The sequence below is a fragment of the Uranotaenia lowii genome, chromosome 3 (genome assembly GCF_029784155.1).
Source record: "Uranotaenia lowii strain MFRU-FL chromosome 3, ASM2978415v1, whole genome shotgun sequence".
Taxonomy (NCBI): domain Eukaryota; kingdom Metazoa; phylum Arthropoda; class Insecta; order Diptera; family Culicidae; genus Uranotaenia; species Uranotaenia lowii.
This window is the reverse complement of record NC_073693.1, coordinates 239,815,925-239,833,793: the sequence shown is the minus strand read 5'-3', so window position 1 is coordinate 239,833,793 and position 17,869 is coordinate 239,815,925. Positions and strand designations below refer to the sequence as shown.

Here is a 17,869-nt window from a genome sequence, read left to right as displayed (position 1 = left end):
GTTATGCTGTTCTTCTGCCAACAAATTTGTAAATATTTACCCGTTCCTAGAAAAGTTCACCGGGTTGTACTGGACGTTTCGTCTGGCTTTCTGCTTTTGCGTCGACCGGGAGTTCCTGTTCAATCGTGGCGGCACTGTTTTGGGGATTGAATAGCAAGGTAGGGTCGTGTTAGTGTATCAACGACTTTTTTCGGTACCGTTTATGTAGGAATAACTAACCTTCCAACAGAACGGCTAACGATACGGCAAGTTTTGGGCCAGCTTTGGGTAACTGCCTCGGTGATATTCTCCGGCAGCAACAGTAGCACACTCGCGGGAAAAGCGAAAAAAACGCGATGGCGACTAGCAAACCACGGTGCGAAAAAGATGAGCTGCCGATTTTCTTGTTTGCTTTGCTCTTCACCTGTTTTGTTTACACTAAATTCCAGCTGTAAACAGAGCTGGGCGGTGATGGCGGGTACACGCAGATAATATTTAAGCAACAAATACGTAAAACTAACTCAATTGCTACAGGATTTTTTAATCATGATTGATAGGGGCATACAAAAATCTTCCGTTATTCCACTTTCTAATTATAATTCTTTTTTTTTGTACTTTTGGTGTTCATCTGAATAAGAAACAATATGCCACCCAAGTTTTTGTTTTGGGCTTCTTTACGTTTAATTTCAAAAAATCAAAATATTACATTAAAAGTCATCAAAACCTTGTGTTTTTTTAGTTTGTAAATAAATAAAGTTAGTGAGAAGGATATGAGGATGGATTCTGTCTTCTTTATAAAATGTCCTTCAAAACGAGAATTTGTGAAGAGGAATTCGTTAGGGGATTTTAATGTGCACCCTAATGTGTTTCCTCAAACCTCATCCGTCTCTAATTCGTTCAAACCCAAAAGGAATTTATGCCTGAAACCGAGTTCTTCGGAATCGCTCGTTTTCAAAGTGTTGTTTAGTTCTAAACACAACAGTCTCCACTATCAGCAACACAACACTGGCAATGGCACCCATCAGCAACATCCAGTATACGCCAACGATAACCTGCAGCGGCACCTGAACGGCCGAAAAGTTCTGAACCACACACTGCGGTTTGTCGGATTGAATTTTCCTTCGGTAAAACTGAGCGACCCCTGTTTCAAGAAATCGCGTTATCGACACCCGAAACAGTTCCTTCAGAGGGCTTGGCCTGGGTAATGGCATATGAAGCGGTCTTCGGGGGAACAAGTTGACTTCCTGAAGCTCGCAGACCTCCTGGTCGGTTAAAAGATCTGTAAACTTATTTTGTGTAAAGTTTTGTGAATTTAATTTAGAAAGTTCCACAATTTACCTTTTAACCAGTTATATCCGTAGCTAGTATCTAGCTGATAGGCGTAATGACCGCTTTTGACCAATGCTGCTCCGACTGACACATTGACAAAACTATACTCGTTTGGCAGAACCTTTTCTCGATAGGCTCGTTGGGCGATTGTGTTGGAGTTTGATTGTTTCTAGAAAGAACGAAGGTCAGTGATTTAAACCATTTTCACATTTTTGAAGCTGAATACCTCGAAAAAGTAACGATTGTACGCCATTTCTTCTATTGAGTATTTCAAATCCGTGTCGAGGAGCTTTTCCAAGGTTGTAATAGTTTTGGGAGCAGGCAGTAAAAGATAGCCAATGATGAACGTAGAGTAAAACTGGTAAATGATAACTGACAATACAAGAACGGCAAAAAATGTTATGCGGGAGGAGTTCGAAGTCGACGTATTAGAAGAACTCTGCATACAAAGCGTGCCAAAAATGATCAGCAAAAGTTGACAGCTGGATGTGGAATCAACTTTGATCAGTGCTGATTGAGTAACCCTCATAAGCACCAGAGATAGCAGTAACATCAACATAATAACAAACCAAAGGTATCTGTTAAACGGTTTTAAGAATATTCCATCCTGATTTCTCGTATTCGGGTGCCTAAATATCGTCATGAATTTTCCTTTAAGAATTTCTCCTGTAGCCTGGTAAGAGTACAAGCGTTCAGTTGTGAAGCCCAGTGGCGTTACCGAAAAATCAACAAGATTTTGTTGAAGCTGGCCGATAACACCCTCGGTGGAGTTAGTTCCTATCGAGGAAAACGACCAATCTCTTGCAAGAAGCAATTTCAGTCTAAAAATGTAGATACAATGTTCTTATTTGATTCATCCCTAAACATCAAAAGTTTATGAAACTTACGTAAAATTTAAATGCATACTCAAAAGCTCACTTAATCTATAACCATAAGCATTTGTTCGATAGGTTTTTACAGGCTTTTCCTCCTTGAAGAATTCGATTAGTGTTAATTTTCTTGGGGCCTTGAGGGTCTAAAATAAATAAAAAAGTTTTCAAAGTAAATCTGATTCTAAGATTTTAAAGATATTACCGTTGTAATTCCATATAATTCGATACCATTCAAGTTTGCTCGTTTTGTATAACCATCCGAAAAATCTGTCCATACAACGTTACCCAAAACATCTGAGTGTCCAACTTTTTTGACACGCATACATCCTCCTCTTCGATGAATCGTACCATAAATGTCATACAAACCAAAAGAACTTTTGTTTTCGTAGCTTTCAGGAACAACTAACAAAAGATTTGAATCTGCATTGATGTTTTGATTTTCAAGACATCTTAATCCAAAACTAAGATCACCGACCCCATGAATGAACCACCCGAACGAGCCATTGAAATAACTGTGCTGCGAGCAGAATTCCAAAAACGAACCCACTTGTGAACATCCTGCGTCAACTACTAAGCCGAAGCGGTAGCGGTCCGAAAACATGATCAATTTATGATTCTTGTAAAATTCCGGCGAGTTTAAATATATTGCAGTAGTTGTACCGGAAAAATTATAACTTAAATACTTGAACAACTCAAAGTTTTCTGCCTTACTACTGCAGTGGAAAACTAAAATTGAGTTAAGAAAATTTCGCTCAGCATATTTAAGCACTACCGAAAAAGGAATCGTCATCCCACAAGTCAGTGAAATTATTTTCACAAAAACCAAAAACTTCATGATTTTCCTCTGAACCCTCGGTGGAAGAAATTTTAAGCACAAATGAAAGAAATAGAACCGTTTATCTATCAAATGGATGAGTTGTTTGGATTTTCCTGTGAACTACTTAATCCTGTACACAAGCATAATTAAATTTAGCTGACCACCAATCAGTGATGAATCAAACAAAACAACGGAAAAATCATAATTACTCTGTCTTTTTTTTTAATTGATCAATCAAATAATTCCTTTGAAATGTCAATATGGGTTTTATATTGACAAGATAAACATGCTTATGAAGTGGTGTATATTTTTTAAGCTCTGATATAATAAAAGAATTTATTTTCATCATTTTCTTCATTCATTCTAAATATGTATCATCTTTATAAATAGTACCTCACTTTTATTATTTAAAAGGTGATTAGAGTGCATCAACGTTTCAATTTCAATCAAATTTCTTACATCGTAGATGCTTTTGGTGTGATGGCAATTAGAAATTGTATTAATGACAAGCTCTCAACGTCAACAAAGTTAGCAATCGCTAGAGTAACTGATATTCTTAGTATGCAGCTTTAGATAATACCAGCTTTGCGTGAGCCTGTTCTACAGGGACTTCCGTTGGCGATCCTATCGAAGTGCAAATTTATGGCGCCCACCTTCAGTTTGAACGAGTAATGGTTGAGAGGGAGCGCCCGAGCGCCCGAACGGCAAAGGGTATTCCTTAGTCCACACTTGGTGTCCAGAAGGGTTACGTAGTCAAGACGTATTCAAATAAAAAAGTTAGATGCTCAATAGGTCTATGTTCATTTATGACGTTTCGAGAAAAACGCGTTTAAAAATTTTACAACCTTTTTTAAATCGCTAATTAAAATTCACGTGGAATCTTTCAAGTCTTTTTGACCAAAACGGTGCGTAGCATCGTTCTTAATATGTTTTATAGATAAGAGGGTATTCTCATTGAAAAATAGCTCGCATTTTTTATGGAACTAAGCTGGAGTATGAATTTTGTCTATGTAAATGGTTTATACACCCTTTGCTTTGTACTGTATGCTTTTTTCATCTACACCGTTTGCTTTGTTGTGGAGTGTGTAGGGGTATACACCAATTTTTGTGGGGAAACATCCATTTAGATCCTTTGCTAAAATTGAATTTTAAAGCTTATGGAAACTAAGAAACTCATGGTTTTTGTAATAAGTAGAGCTCATATTGGGCTACTTGTATCTACTTAAAACGGATTTCATTACTTTGGCTTTTATACCCTTTTCACATTTTGGTGCTGAAATCTAATTCAACTTGCTTGCGAAGCTAGTCGCATCGAATAAAAGAATTCAAAATTTAGCAAAGCCCGGTTCCATAGCATAGAAGACCTTAATATACAGCGGCTAGGGATACCATACGTATTCTTTAAAGAGTACATGTACTCATTTTCTATCGAGAAATGACCGCACTTAAATTTTTCAAAATCGTCCCCTTTTTTGTTGATAGCCATTTTTAAATAGAAACTTATTTCAAACATTCAATTCTAGAAATTTTCGTCAATACGCAAAATGCCAGTCGTGGGTTTCAACACCTTCTCTCAATTCCCAGTTGGAGAATAACAACTTCTTCCAGCCATTAGAAATCAGCAGACACATGCTAATCGCAGCGTAGCTAGTAACGCAAGATGAACTTGATCCCAAGCAGAAGTCGTTGTCCAGCTTGGCTATGGCGTCAGCAATGAGGTGAGGCTGACAACTTGTTGTCGCCCAAACAACCTTACCCAAAGTGCCAGAATGCCCTTCAAGCACTTGCAAGCGAGCTTACGAATGCTGACTTTAGCGTAGCACAACACCACGAGAGTTATCCTCTCGGCGATCAGAATCATTCAAACTTTGCTTCGGGCTAATCCCCCAGCTGCTGGACCACTTCTCCCTGTGCTGACTAATCTCGGCTCCGAATCCTGGAAGTCCTTCTTCCGGTCGTCAGCAAAGAACTCGCGCTACTATCCGCAGCGTAGCTTGAGACGGCATCGAGAGTAACCCTCTTGATATCCGCCTTGCCGTCTTTGAACTAAAGTGGCGTTGCTGGTTGGCTCCCTGTGGCTGACGAACTCCTCTACCCTTTTAAACGAGATTATCCCTCTCGTGCTAACCTTTTCTTCCAATCCTGTCGTATCTGGGGCCCATTACCTGATGAAAACTCAGACTTCAGTGGTGGAATAGAGTTATCATTTATTTGCTACCTCAGTAAGTTCTTTACACAGCTACACTCTATACTAGCGATTGCCAATCGTGGGTTTCATCAGTAAGTTAGTGAGTCAGTCAGTTATACCGTATTTGTTTTCTCCCCTCGATCAGTGTTCCACCGTACCCGACAAAAACAAACACAAATCGTCGCCAGTGTATTGCTTCCTCACTCACTCACACGCTCTCTCGCAACACCAAATTTTCGGGGCACTACGGCCCGATGGCAGTGCAACACCAGGTCAAAACCAGTGCAACACCGTCCGAATAAACAAACAGTTTGACAGCACCTAGTGGTGCACCAGTGCAACACTCGGCATAAGCAAATACGGTATTAGTGAGATTAAGTAAGTTATTGAGAAGATAAGCGAGTAAGTAAATAACAGACGTTCAATTTTGGCAATACACCCGAACATTTTGTGTAGCCAGAGTAAGTAAATAAAAATAGGTATACGAGAAAAAGACCTTAATAGGTTAATTTCTCATAAAAAAAAGAAAGAAAATCTAAATATAAGTGGGTAAGTAAGATAGTAAGTAAGTAAGTAAGTAAGTAAGTAAGTAAGTAAGTAAGTAAGTAAGTAAGTAAGTAAGTAAGTAAGTAAGTAAGTAAGTAAGTAAGTAAGTAAGTAAGTAAGTAAGTAAGTAAGTAAGTAAGTAAGTAAGTAAGTAAGTAAGTAAGTAAGTAAGTAAGTAAGTAAGTAAGTAAGTAAGTAAGTAAGTAAGTAAGTAAGTAAGTAAGTAAGTAAGTAAGTAAGTAAGTAAGTAAGTAAGTAAGTAAGTAAGTAAGTAAGTAAGTAAGTAAGTAAGTAAGTAAGTAAGTAAGTAAGTAAGTAAGTAAGTAAGTAAGTAAGTAAGTAAGTAAGTAAGTAAGTAAGTAAGTAAGTAAGTAAGTAAGTAAGTAAGTAAGTAAGTAAGTAAGTAAGTAAGTAAGTAAGTAAGTAAGTAAGTAAGTAAGTAAGTAAGTAAGTAAGTAAGTAAGTAAGTAAGTAAGTAAGTAAGTAAGTAAGTAAGTAAGTAAGTAAGTAAGTAAGTAAGTAAGTAAGTAAGTAAGTAAGTAAGTAAGTAAGTAAGTAAGTAAGGAAGTAAGTAAGTAAGTAAGTAAATAAGTAAGTAAGTAAGTAAGTAAGTAAGTAAGTAAGTAAGTAAGTAAGTAAGTAAGTAAGTAAGTAAGTAAATAAGTAAGTAAGTAAGTAAGTAAGTGGGTTAGATAATAAGTAAGTAAATAAGTGGGTAAGTAAATTAATAAATAAGATAAAAAGAAACCAAGTAAGTATATAAGTAGGTAAGTAAGTAATTAATTGAGAAAGTGTTTCAAATGTCAATGTTAAAAAAAATTCGTTCCCAATAAGGCTAGAACAAATACCAATTTCTTCACCCCCCTTAGAAATTTCAAAAAAACCCGAAGGGGGAAATAAATAAAGTTTGAAGTAATTTATGTAAATTTCGATAAAAAATTCCAATATCCGAAAGATTAAAAGACTAAACAACAAATTTAAGAAGATGGAAATTATTTCACCTTTTGTTTTCTTGATTTGATTGAATTATTCGATAAAAAATTACTTGATTTATAAGTTTTGTGAAACGACATTTTTATTGTCCCCCCTCCCCCCCTTTCGCGATGTTCCAACTTTGAGTGACAAAAGAAGGATTTGAAATTTGTTCCGGCGTAAATATTTATAAAAAAATATTCTTCAAACTGTTTCTAGATGAATAAGCTATTGAAATTAAACGGCTGAAATGGCTACAGCTTGATGATTTCAATTTTCCAGTAAATGTTCTCACATGATCACGGTCAATTTGTTACCAATTTAATTCAATTTTCCTTCAACCTGTTGACAGGATAATATTGAAAATTGCCCAAGATTCTTTGTTCTCTGTATCAATAAAAAGGCGCCGATTCAACTGGTGATCAACGCGATACTTTCGGAAAGCGTCAAAATGCGTGCTTTAATATTATTAGTGCTGCTCCCTGCCGGATATTGCTATGTAGCTCCATCTCTAGTTTTTTCAATCGCGAGTATAAAACATCTAAATTCGGTGATTTTGTTTCACTGCGATACATTCAATTTGCTCCCCACTCTCAATGAGCTAACTACCCATTTTGAGGGCTCAGTGCTAAGTTTGGACATTAGTGAGCCATTTTTCTACGAGAACCATGCGCGTCTCATGAACTCTGGATTTTCGCGTTCCGCATTTGTAGCTGATTTTGGCTGTTCCCAAATCAAAGATTTTCTGAATTTTTGTTCCGATCATTCATATTTTAACGCGTCATATCGTTGGCTTATTTTTGATGTGCTGGATTTAGATGATGCGTTATGTATGGCATCGGATCTGAACATAAATGCTGACACTCGAATCACATTTGCTGTTTTGGGGGATGGTTCTCAGAATGAACCGGGATACGAGCTTTTCGAGATCTACGGAACAATTCATCGTCGGGGAGGGAGACTTCATTGGAAGTATGTGGCTAGCTGGAACTCCTCAATCGGATTAATTTTTAGCGGAACTACCGATCAGTATAATGTGCGGAAAAATTTAGAAGGCGTGAAACTTTTGGCGGTGACTATGGTAAGTTTTGTTCCAAAATTTTCACCTTTTTAACCAACCTTATTTTAAAAATTGGAAGATCTCAAAATAAAAATAAAACCTTTGAAAGTCAAGGTCAAAACGATTTTTTTTATTAATAACGTATATTTGAAGGCGATTCTGAAACACAAATTAAAGTTCATCTTAGTCACAATCTAACAAATAGACAGTGTGATTATTTAAAAGCTATCAACCAATCAGACATAGGTACATATAAGGAGATTTTCTTAATGTGATATCATGCCGAATTGCTTTCAATATCTGTTTCTTTTTTTATAATGATTTCTGTTTTTCTCTAGACATTGCAGGAACATTTGAATCAAACTTTGGAGGAATACCTAAGTTGGGTTGGTGCGCCTCATAAATACATTTCAAACCGTTATGGATACCGAATAAGCAATCTGTTAGCGAGTCATCTTAACTTTTCGTAAGATTTCCTTTACTTACACCTTATGGAGTGGTCATTTACCAGAAATAATTTTATTTTCAGGATTAAATTCATCGTCGGCAAAAACTGGGGCTTCGAAACAATTGGAACCAATTCTACCAGCGGCGTTATTGGACAGTTACAGCACAATTTGGTAGATTTCTCAGGAACCCCACTGGGGTTGGGTTCGGAACGGATGGGCTGTTATGATCAATCGATCGAGATAAGTGTCGGCAGAATTTTGACGATTTTTCGACATCCAGTGATCGGCAAACGGAGAAACATATTCCTGCAACCATTCGAGAATAGCTTGTGGATCGCGGTTGGGGTTGTTAGCTTGCTATCGTGTTTAATCCTTTTTGCTGCGTTCTACACTGAAAAAAGAACTAGCGCGATCAGCAACTGTCAATATTTGCTGGCAACACTGGGATTCCTGTTCCAGCAAGGCTATGATGGAGCCACCTCGATAAGCTCCTCCAGGATAATTGTGCTGGTTTGCGTTGTATTTTCGGTGATGCTGTTTCAGTTCTATTCAACCTTCATTATCAGCTATCTGCTGATAACTCCACCCAAAACGATAAAATCATTGGAACAACTGCTGGAAAGCGATTTGAAGTACTCGATCGAAGATTTCGTCTACAACAAGTTCTATTTCAATGTGAGTAATGGCTTAGAATTCCCAAAATTTGACAAGTTGAATACCAAATTTTATTACAGAGAACCAAAGACAACACAATCCAGGAACTCTATCATCGAAAAGTTCTACCCAATGAGTACGGATTCGTAAACATAAGCACAGGCGTAGATCTTATGAAACGTGGAGGTTATGCGTTTCATTGCGATACGAGTTACGGATACACCTGGATTATGGGTAAACTGATAGCCATTGCTTTCGCTTATAGCTTTATTTCAATTCTGCCCAATTATTGCAGACAAACTGAATGAACGCGAAATATGTGAACTTCAGGAGATCAAACTTTTCCCGTTCCGTCCGCTGCATATAGTTATGCCCAAGGGTAGTCCGTTGAAGCAGTTGATACGAGTTTCGTTGGGTCGGCTTATTGAAACCGGCATCATTCAGTACCACCGGAAGCGATACTATATGGAAACTCCTAGATGTACTACAAATAGTCTGGCAACGGCTGAAGTTAGCTTCGGTGACATTTATAGCTTGTTTGTGATGTTGGCCATTTCAGGAGCTGCTTGCGTGGGAATTTTGTTGGCTGAACTGTTTGAATATCGGATGAGTCAGTTCAGAGGAAGGGCCAGAAAAGTTCATCGAATGTAAAATTATAAATGAGATTTAATTTCGAAAATCAAATCAATGTTAATAATATCTACATGTGTTGTAGAAACACTACTTCATTAACTATATGTAAGGGAAATAAGGGCAAAATGGCCACCTTGAGATGAACGCTTATTTAACCTAACGAGCCTATAGTAAACAAAGAGGCGAAATGTCATGGTTGGAATTTTTGATTTTCTGTCAGTGTCATACCAATCGAGCAAAACCAAGCCATCTTAAAAGCAGCCCTACAGCAAGGTTGCAAGCTCATCATTTTGAAAGGGATCAGATAGCGATTCTTTGTGTACTATAGTCTCTTTAATTAACCATAGAAAACCGCTGTAATATGTGAGTTACATCATTGTTTCGTGTTAAGACACTAAAAAAGTCTATTTTCTAACTGGCTGAAACTTGAAAAAGTAGATGAAAACGTTTAAAAATACATTTTAAATTTCTTTTTGCCGAAAGCTGAAAATCTGTCGCTGTAGGGGCATAATGAGAACCCCTCTGGGGCTATATAAGCACCGTTAATCGGGACAGTAGCGAATTACACTCAAGGAAGTCAACTGAATTATAAAGCTGCAGCTTGACTTGTTTCATCTGAGGATTCCGCTTATTGGTAAGATGTCGGAGAGGACTGGCACCTTACCAATACGCTAAATCGTTAGATGTGAACTAGTCAAGTTGTAGCTCTATAATTCAGTGGACTTCATCGAGTTGAATTCGCTGCTATATTCTACGGCAGAAAACGCCCATCGTACCCCGATCAATCGTGCTTTGTTCACCCCAAGTCAACAAGTTAAAGTAAAAACGCGTTTTAAATTGATTATAGTGAAAAATCATTAATTTAAAGATGGTGAAAATTGAGGTACAATGTACATCATGTTGCAGTGAGAACATTAGAGATCAAGATGATTTAACGATCGCAAGAGCTTATTCTCCGGTCCTCAAAAATTATAATATTTTCGTCACTTGAGAACCTCGTTTTTTTTTTCTTAATATTTCCGTTATAATGATAAGAAGTTTACTTTTTTGCTGAAAAATTAATACTGCAGGGAGTACGAAACTGTTCCTCATGAAAACTTATTTACGAAAATACGTAATTCTGGAGGTAGGAGGTGTGTTTACTATGCCCCGGATGCGATAGTAAAACTTCTTTTGAATCAGTTTTGTTACCGATTCACTCCTATATTGGCAAAATCGGCAACATTTCATCGTTCATTGCATGTTTTTCTGTTTAGTTTTATCTTAATCAATAGTTTCGGCTCACTTACATTCATTCAAGCAGCTTATTATTTATTTGACTTCGCTCGAGTTTGAAATACCGAAATTTATACCAGTCGTCGACTATGCCAGTTATTCCTAAGCAGCTGCGTCGACCAAGGTGTGTAGATATATAAAAAAAAAACCTTGGTTTCGACTTTATCATACCGGAACTGCTCCACGGCGAGAGAGAAACTCTGAGAGAGGAATCTACGAGCTACCATGAAAGGGTTCTTAGGAGTCTGGGATAATGAAGACGGTCACTGTTGTCGGGTCTTGGAAGTGAAACACCACGCAAAAAGTTGGACTGTGTTCTAACCAAAAATATACAATCGGGTGTGAAGTGATCGGCACATCGTGTCGTAGTGAAGGGATTTTGAAGCATCCCCAACTGCTCCGAAAAGCGCTCCGCTGCTTCCAGGCGCTTTGTAGGATTTTGGAACCCGGCCACACTCGATAGAAGCCCGCCAATACGGCTTCCGTTGTATAGCTCCCACCCTACACCACTGGAAACCAACCCACGTGGTAGAGCTATCGGACAGTAACAACCAACATTGAACGTTCCTGAAAGTTGATACGGGTCCCACCCCTGTGGAACCGATTCAACTGTAAACATCGAATCGGCTACACTTTGAAGAACCCGTGCTTTGATCCCGAAGATCTTCCTGGTCAGCCCCAAAATCCAGGAAAAAGAACCTCGCTACCCTAGACGTCACGACCGTAAGCTTGGTCGGCTGTTCCCAAAGGCTTGGACGGATGGAATTTCAACACACTGGCAAGTCAAATAAAAGTAAAATGAATCCTTATTTTGTAAACGTCTAAATAACTTTTAAGTGAGTGTTTTGGTTGGTGAATGTTCCACTTTGTTATAATAGCGATTGGTCGTCCCAATTCTCCCCGAGATCGTTAGAAGCGACCCTGAGAGCACGTAAGTACCGGTTGAGCTAGCTGGCAGTTACGGCCCAAAACCATAACTTTCAGTTTCTCGTAAGTGTACAAAGAGTATCATCATGCTTTCTTAAGATACTTTGACAATATCATTGTATTGTTTTGATTATAGTCGTTTTACCATCTTTATGGCACTCGCGACTTTATCAACAGTGCAGTTGGCGGATGGTTATTGAAAAACTTATCCGGTACAACTGTGTTCGATGTTTGCTCTTGGGCTCGAACTCGCGGACATCGACTCAGGAAACAACAGACTTGCCAACTGAGCTATATCACAAGCCCATATCATTGTATAATGCTCATGATTTGAATGATTATTGATTGTATACCGGCACCAATTTAATAAAATAAAATAAATAAATCATTTGTTGTTTTGTCTACTATGAATTGTGAAACAAACCAACATTATCGGAAAATTCTTAGCATTTACTTGGTTGACACCCCTTCGCCCCCTCCTCAAAGTTTTTCTCAGAATCTATCAGAATTTTAATGATTGGCTTCAAATGTTTAATGATAATCGAGGGATCATCTTACAAATGTTAGATTCTCGTTGCCAGCATTTTGCATGTGAATCACTAAATCTAATTCAGTACTACATTGGCTAGCATAAACATAACATAAAATCAATTTGTCACACGTGCAGAAAGTTTAAAGAATGAAATTTTTTTTATACATGTGCCGATGATAATGGTTACTGTTAAATCAACCTTAGAAGCAATTTTCATAAATTCCGCTAGAGCCTTGATTACCATATGACATTGATTACCCTTAATCGAATCATTCGCAAGCAAAGGACAAGAAAATTACTCATTACATACTAACTGTTTCTGATGCCAACAATTTGAACTGAACAGCAACATTCCACGACATTTGCTATAATAACATATAATCGACGAAATGGAAAACCGGATGTTGGAAAAAATGAGTTGTGCTTTGGAGATATTAATTATCATAAACACAACTTTTATGCTTACTAAAGGTTTTGAAAGTAGTAAAATATGGTCGGAAACACATATTGAATTTTAAACATGAAATCTTTCATGTACTTTTATTAAGGTTGCTTAAAAATAACACAAAAATCTGAAAACCTCAATTTTAATTTTGAGTTTTGGTATTTCTGAACCTCTCTCTTTCGGTTTGGAAATCTGAATCTAAATTCTGGTTCTTTATTCTAATCCAGAAATTGGATCTTAAATTTAATCTACATATTTAGATTTTATCAATTTTCCCTCTTAAATGTTCATCCATTGATAAAGGCCTAATGCTGCGTATATGATTTTGAAAGTCATGTTGGAATTAATTTAAAAAAGCTGCATGAGTTAAGCCATCTTGAAATTGTGCAAGTTGTTTTATCCGCGATAGATATCCGCAAGATATGAATCGGTCTAGATTTCCACAAGACGTGATACCATTTAAGCCTCACCACATGTATTATTCCACAATAACTATAACTATAACTATAACTATAACTATAACTATAACTATAACTATAACTATAACTATAACTATAACTATAACTATAACTATAACTATAACTATAACTATAACTATAACTATAACTATAACTATAACTATAACTATAACTATAACTATAACTATAACTATAACTATAACTATAACTATAACTATAACTATAACTATAACTATAACTATAACTATAACTATAACTATAACTATAACTATAACTATAACTATAACTATAACTATAACTATAACTATAACTATAACTATAACTATAACTATAACTATAACTATAACTATAACTATAACTATAACTATAACTATAACTATAACTATAACTATAACTATAACTATAACTATAACTATAACTATAACTATAACTATAACTATAACTATAACTATAACTATAACTATAACTATAACTATAACTATAACTATAACTATAACTATAACTATAACTATAACTATAACTATAACTATAACTATAACTATAACTATAACTATAACTATAACTATAACTATAACTATAACTATAACTATAACTATAACTATAACTATAACTATAACTATAACTATAACTATAACTATAACTATAACTATAACTATAACTATAACTATAACTATAACTATAACTATAACTATAACTATAACTATAACTATAACTATAACTATAACTATAACTATAACTATAACTATAACTATAACTATAACTATAACTATAACTATAACTATAACTATAACTATAACTATAACTATAACTATAACTATAACTATAACTATAACTATAACTATAACTATAACTATAACTATAACTATAACTATAACTATAACTATAACTATAACTATAACTATAACTATAACTATAACTATAACTATAACTATAACTATAACTATAACTATAACTATAACTATAACTATAACTATAACTATAACTATAACTATAACTATAACTATAACTATAACTATAACTATAACTATAACTATAACTATAACTATAACTATAACTATAACTATAACTATAACTATAACTATAACTATAACTATAACTATAACTATAACTATAACTATAACTATAACTATAACTATAACTATAACTATAACTATAACTATAACTATAACTATAACTATAACTATAACTATAACTATAACTATAACTATAACTATAACTATAACTATAACTATAACTATAACTATAACTATAACTATAACTATAACTATAACTATAACTATAACTATAACTATAACTATAACTATAACTATAACTATAACTATAACTATAACTATAACTATAACTATAACTATAACTATAACTATAACTATAACTATAACTATAACTATAACTATAACTATAACTATAACTATAACTATAACTATAACTATAACTATAACTATAACTATAACTATAACTATAACTATAACTATAACTATAACTATAACTATAACTATAACTATAACTATAACTATAACTATAACTATAACTATAACTATAACTATAACTATAACTATAACTATAACTATAACTATAACTATAACTATAACTATAACTATAACTATAACTATAACTATAACTATAACTATAACTATAACTATAACTATAACTATAACTATAACTATAACTATAACTATAACTATAACTATAACTATAACTATAACTATAACTATAACTATAACTATAACTATAACTATAACTATAACTATAACTATAACTATAACTATAACTATAACTATAACTATAACTATAACTATAACTATAACTATAACTATAACTATAACTATAACTATAACTATAACTATAACTATAACTATAACTATAACTATAACTATAACTATAACTATAACTATAACTATAACTATAACTATAACTATAACTATAACTATAACTATAACTATAACTATAACTATAACTATAACTATAACTATAACTATAACTATAACTATAACTATAACTATAACTATAACTATAACTATAACTATAACTATAACTATAACTATAACTATAACTATAACTATAACTATAACTATAACTATAACTATAACTATAACTATAACTATAACTATAACTATAACTATAACTATAACTATAACTATAACTATAACTATAACTATAACTATAACTATAACTATAACTATAACTATAACTATAACTATAACTATAACTATAACTATAACTATAACTATAACTATAACTATAACTATAACTATAACTATAACTATAACTATAACTATAACTATAACTATAACTATAACTATAACTATAACTATAACTATAACTATAACTATAACTATAACTATAACTATAACTATAACTATAACTATAACTATAACTATAACTATAACTATAACTATAACTATAACTATAACTATAACTATAACTATAACTATAACTATAACTATAACTATAACTATAACTATAACTATAACTATAACTATAACTATAACTATAACTAACTATAACTATAACTATAACTATAACTAAACTATAACTATAACTATAACTATAACTATAACTATAACTATAACTATAACTATAACTATAACTAAACTATAACTATAACTATAACTATAACTATAACTATAACTATAACTATAACTATAACTATAACTATAACTATAACTATAACTATAACTATAACTATAACTATAACTATAACTATAACTATAACTATAACTATAACTATAACTAAAACTATAACTATAACTATAACTATAACTATAACTATAACTATAACTATAACTATAACTATAACTATAACTATAACTATAACTATAACTATAACTATAACTATAACTATAACTATAACTATAACTATAACTATAACTATAACTATAACTATAACTATAACTATAACTATAACTATAACTACAATAACTATAACTATAACTATAACTATAACTATAACTATAACTATAACTATAACTATAACTATAACTATAACTATAACTATAACTATAACTATAACTATAACTATAACTATAACTATATAACTATAACTATAACTATAACTATAACTATAACTATAACTATAACTATAACTATAACTATAACTATAACTATAACTATAACTATAACTATAACTATAACTATAACTATAACTATAACTATAACTATAACTATAACTATAACTATAACTATAACTATAACTATAACTATAACTATAACTATAACTATAACTATAACTATAACTATAACTATAACTATAACTATAACTATAACTATAACTATAACTATAACTATAACTATAACTATAACTATAACTATAACTATAACTATAACTATAACTATAACTATAACTATAACTATAACTATAACTATAACTATAACTATAACTATAACTATAACTATAACTATAACTATAACTATACTATACTATAACTATAACTATAACTATAACTATAACTATAACTATAACTATAACTATAACTATAACTATAACTATAACTATAACTATAACTATAACTATAACTATAACTATAACTATAACTATAACTATAACTATAACTATAACTATAACTATAACTATAACTATAACTATAACTATAACTATAACTATAACTATAACTATAACTATAACTATAACTATAACTATAACTATAACTATAACTATAACTATAACTATAACTATAACTATAACTATAACTATAACTATAACTATAACTATAACTATAACTATAACTATAACTAAAAACTTTAACTATAACTATAACTATAACACGTCTCCGGATCGGGAAAAATCCACATTTTTATCTAAAAATCTGGCAATATCTAGACAAATTTGATCAAAACTCAGGATTAAGAAAGTCATGAAAATAAGGGGAGATGCGGTCTATATGCGCCTATTTCGCAGAATACTGATTTAATCAAATATTTCATCGAAAATGTGTACGAAAACTATATACACATGAGCAGACATCTGTTTTCTATAAATAGGAGTATTTTCTTTTGAAATCACCTTCAGTTTTTGAGAAATCGATTTTATTATAACTGTTGTCAAATTTGCCGAATATCGTAAGGGCTAAATGCGCCTATTTATGTTGTAGGCGAAATTTCTGTTTTTTGGCAATATATCCATATAATTTTATTGGAAATGCTAGAAACTGATAATTTTCATACGACATTGCTGAAGTTTTATAAAAATCTATTTCTTTTATTATTTTGTAGAATAAAACAGAAGTTAGGGTTGGCATATTATGGAGGCAATTCATCCATAATTGTTAAAAGTCGAAATATTACATCAAAAGGTATGATTTTTTTAAATTTTTTTTGAGTTGGTAAATTCATAAAATTCTTTTTTGCCTTATGTTCAAACCGTATGACCCTCAAAATGCCTTGATTAGATATGTTGTCTTATCAGCCATTTCGTCAAACGGCCGTAGGCGCATTTAACCCTATTAGGATATATCTATTGAAAGTTCTACACGAACACCACCTCAGCAAGAGGCCTCAGCCCTAACCTCAAACCATGGGAGAACAGAATCGATTTTGATAAGGGCGCACGATAAACGCGATTTTCCGGTACTTATATCAACAAATTCGCCCTGTGGAAAGCGATACGTGTTCGTGTTCGTGTTCGTGTTTTGATTTTTTCGGGTGTTCAGGGGAGCCAAGTGCATTGAGATTTGGAAAAAGATTATGTTTTTTTAATTGCATTGTTATTGAAAAACCTTTCCATCCAACTATCATTA

The 17,869-nt window shown here is 32.9% G+C and overlaps 2 protein-coding genes across 2 annotated transcripts in view; one reads left to right on the top strand and one right to left on the bottom strand.

Moving 5' to 3' along the window:
- Positions 1-893: 893 nt before the first annotated feature.
- Positions 894-2,265, bottom strand: LOC129753212 (ionotropic receptor 75a-like). The gene is made up of 4 exons (XM_055749011.1): positions 2,196-2,265; positions 1,535-2,129; positions 1,318-1,477; positions 894-1,258 (listed from the first exon to the last, which is right to left on the bottom strand). The coding sequence occupies exons 1-4, from the start codon at positions 2,210-2,212 to the stop codon at positions 894-896; spliced, it is 1,137 nt and encodes a 378-aa protein (XP_055604986.1). The 5' UTR covers positions 2,213-2,265.
- A 4,889-nt stretch (positions 2,266-7,154) lies between these two features.
- The window catches only part of LOC129753211 (uncharacterized), a 34,009-nt gene continuing 23,294 nt past the window's right edge, over positions 7,155-17,869 (top strand). The window contains exons 1-4 of the mRNA XM_055749010.1: positions 7,155-7,784; positions 8,102-8,229; positions 8,293-9,002; positions 9,162-9,476. Coding sequence (XP_055604985.1) covers positions 7,155-7,784; positions 8,102-8,229; positions 8,293-9,002; positions 9,162-9,476 — 1,783 coding nt within the window. The remainder of the gene's footprint in view (positions 7,785-8,101; positions 8,230-8,292; positions 9,003-9,161; positions 9,477-17,869) is intronic.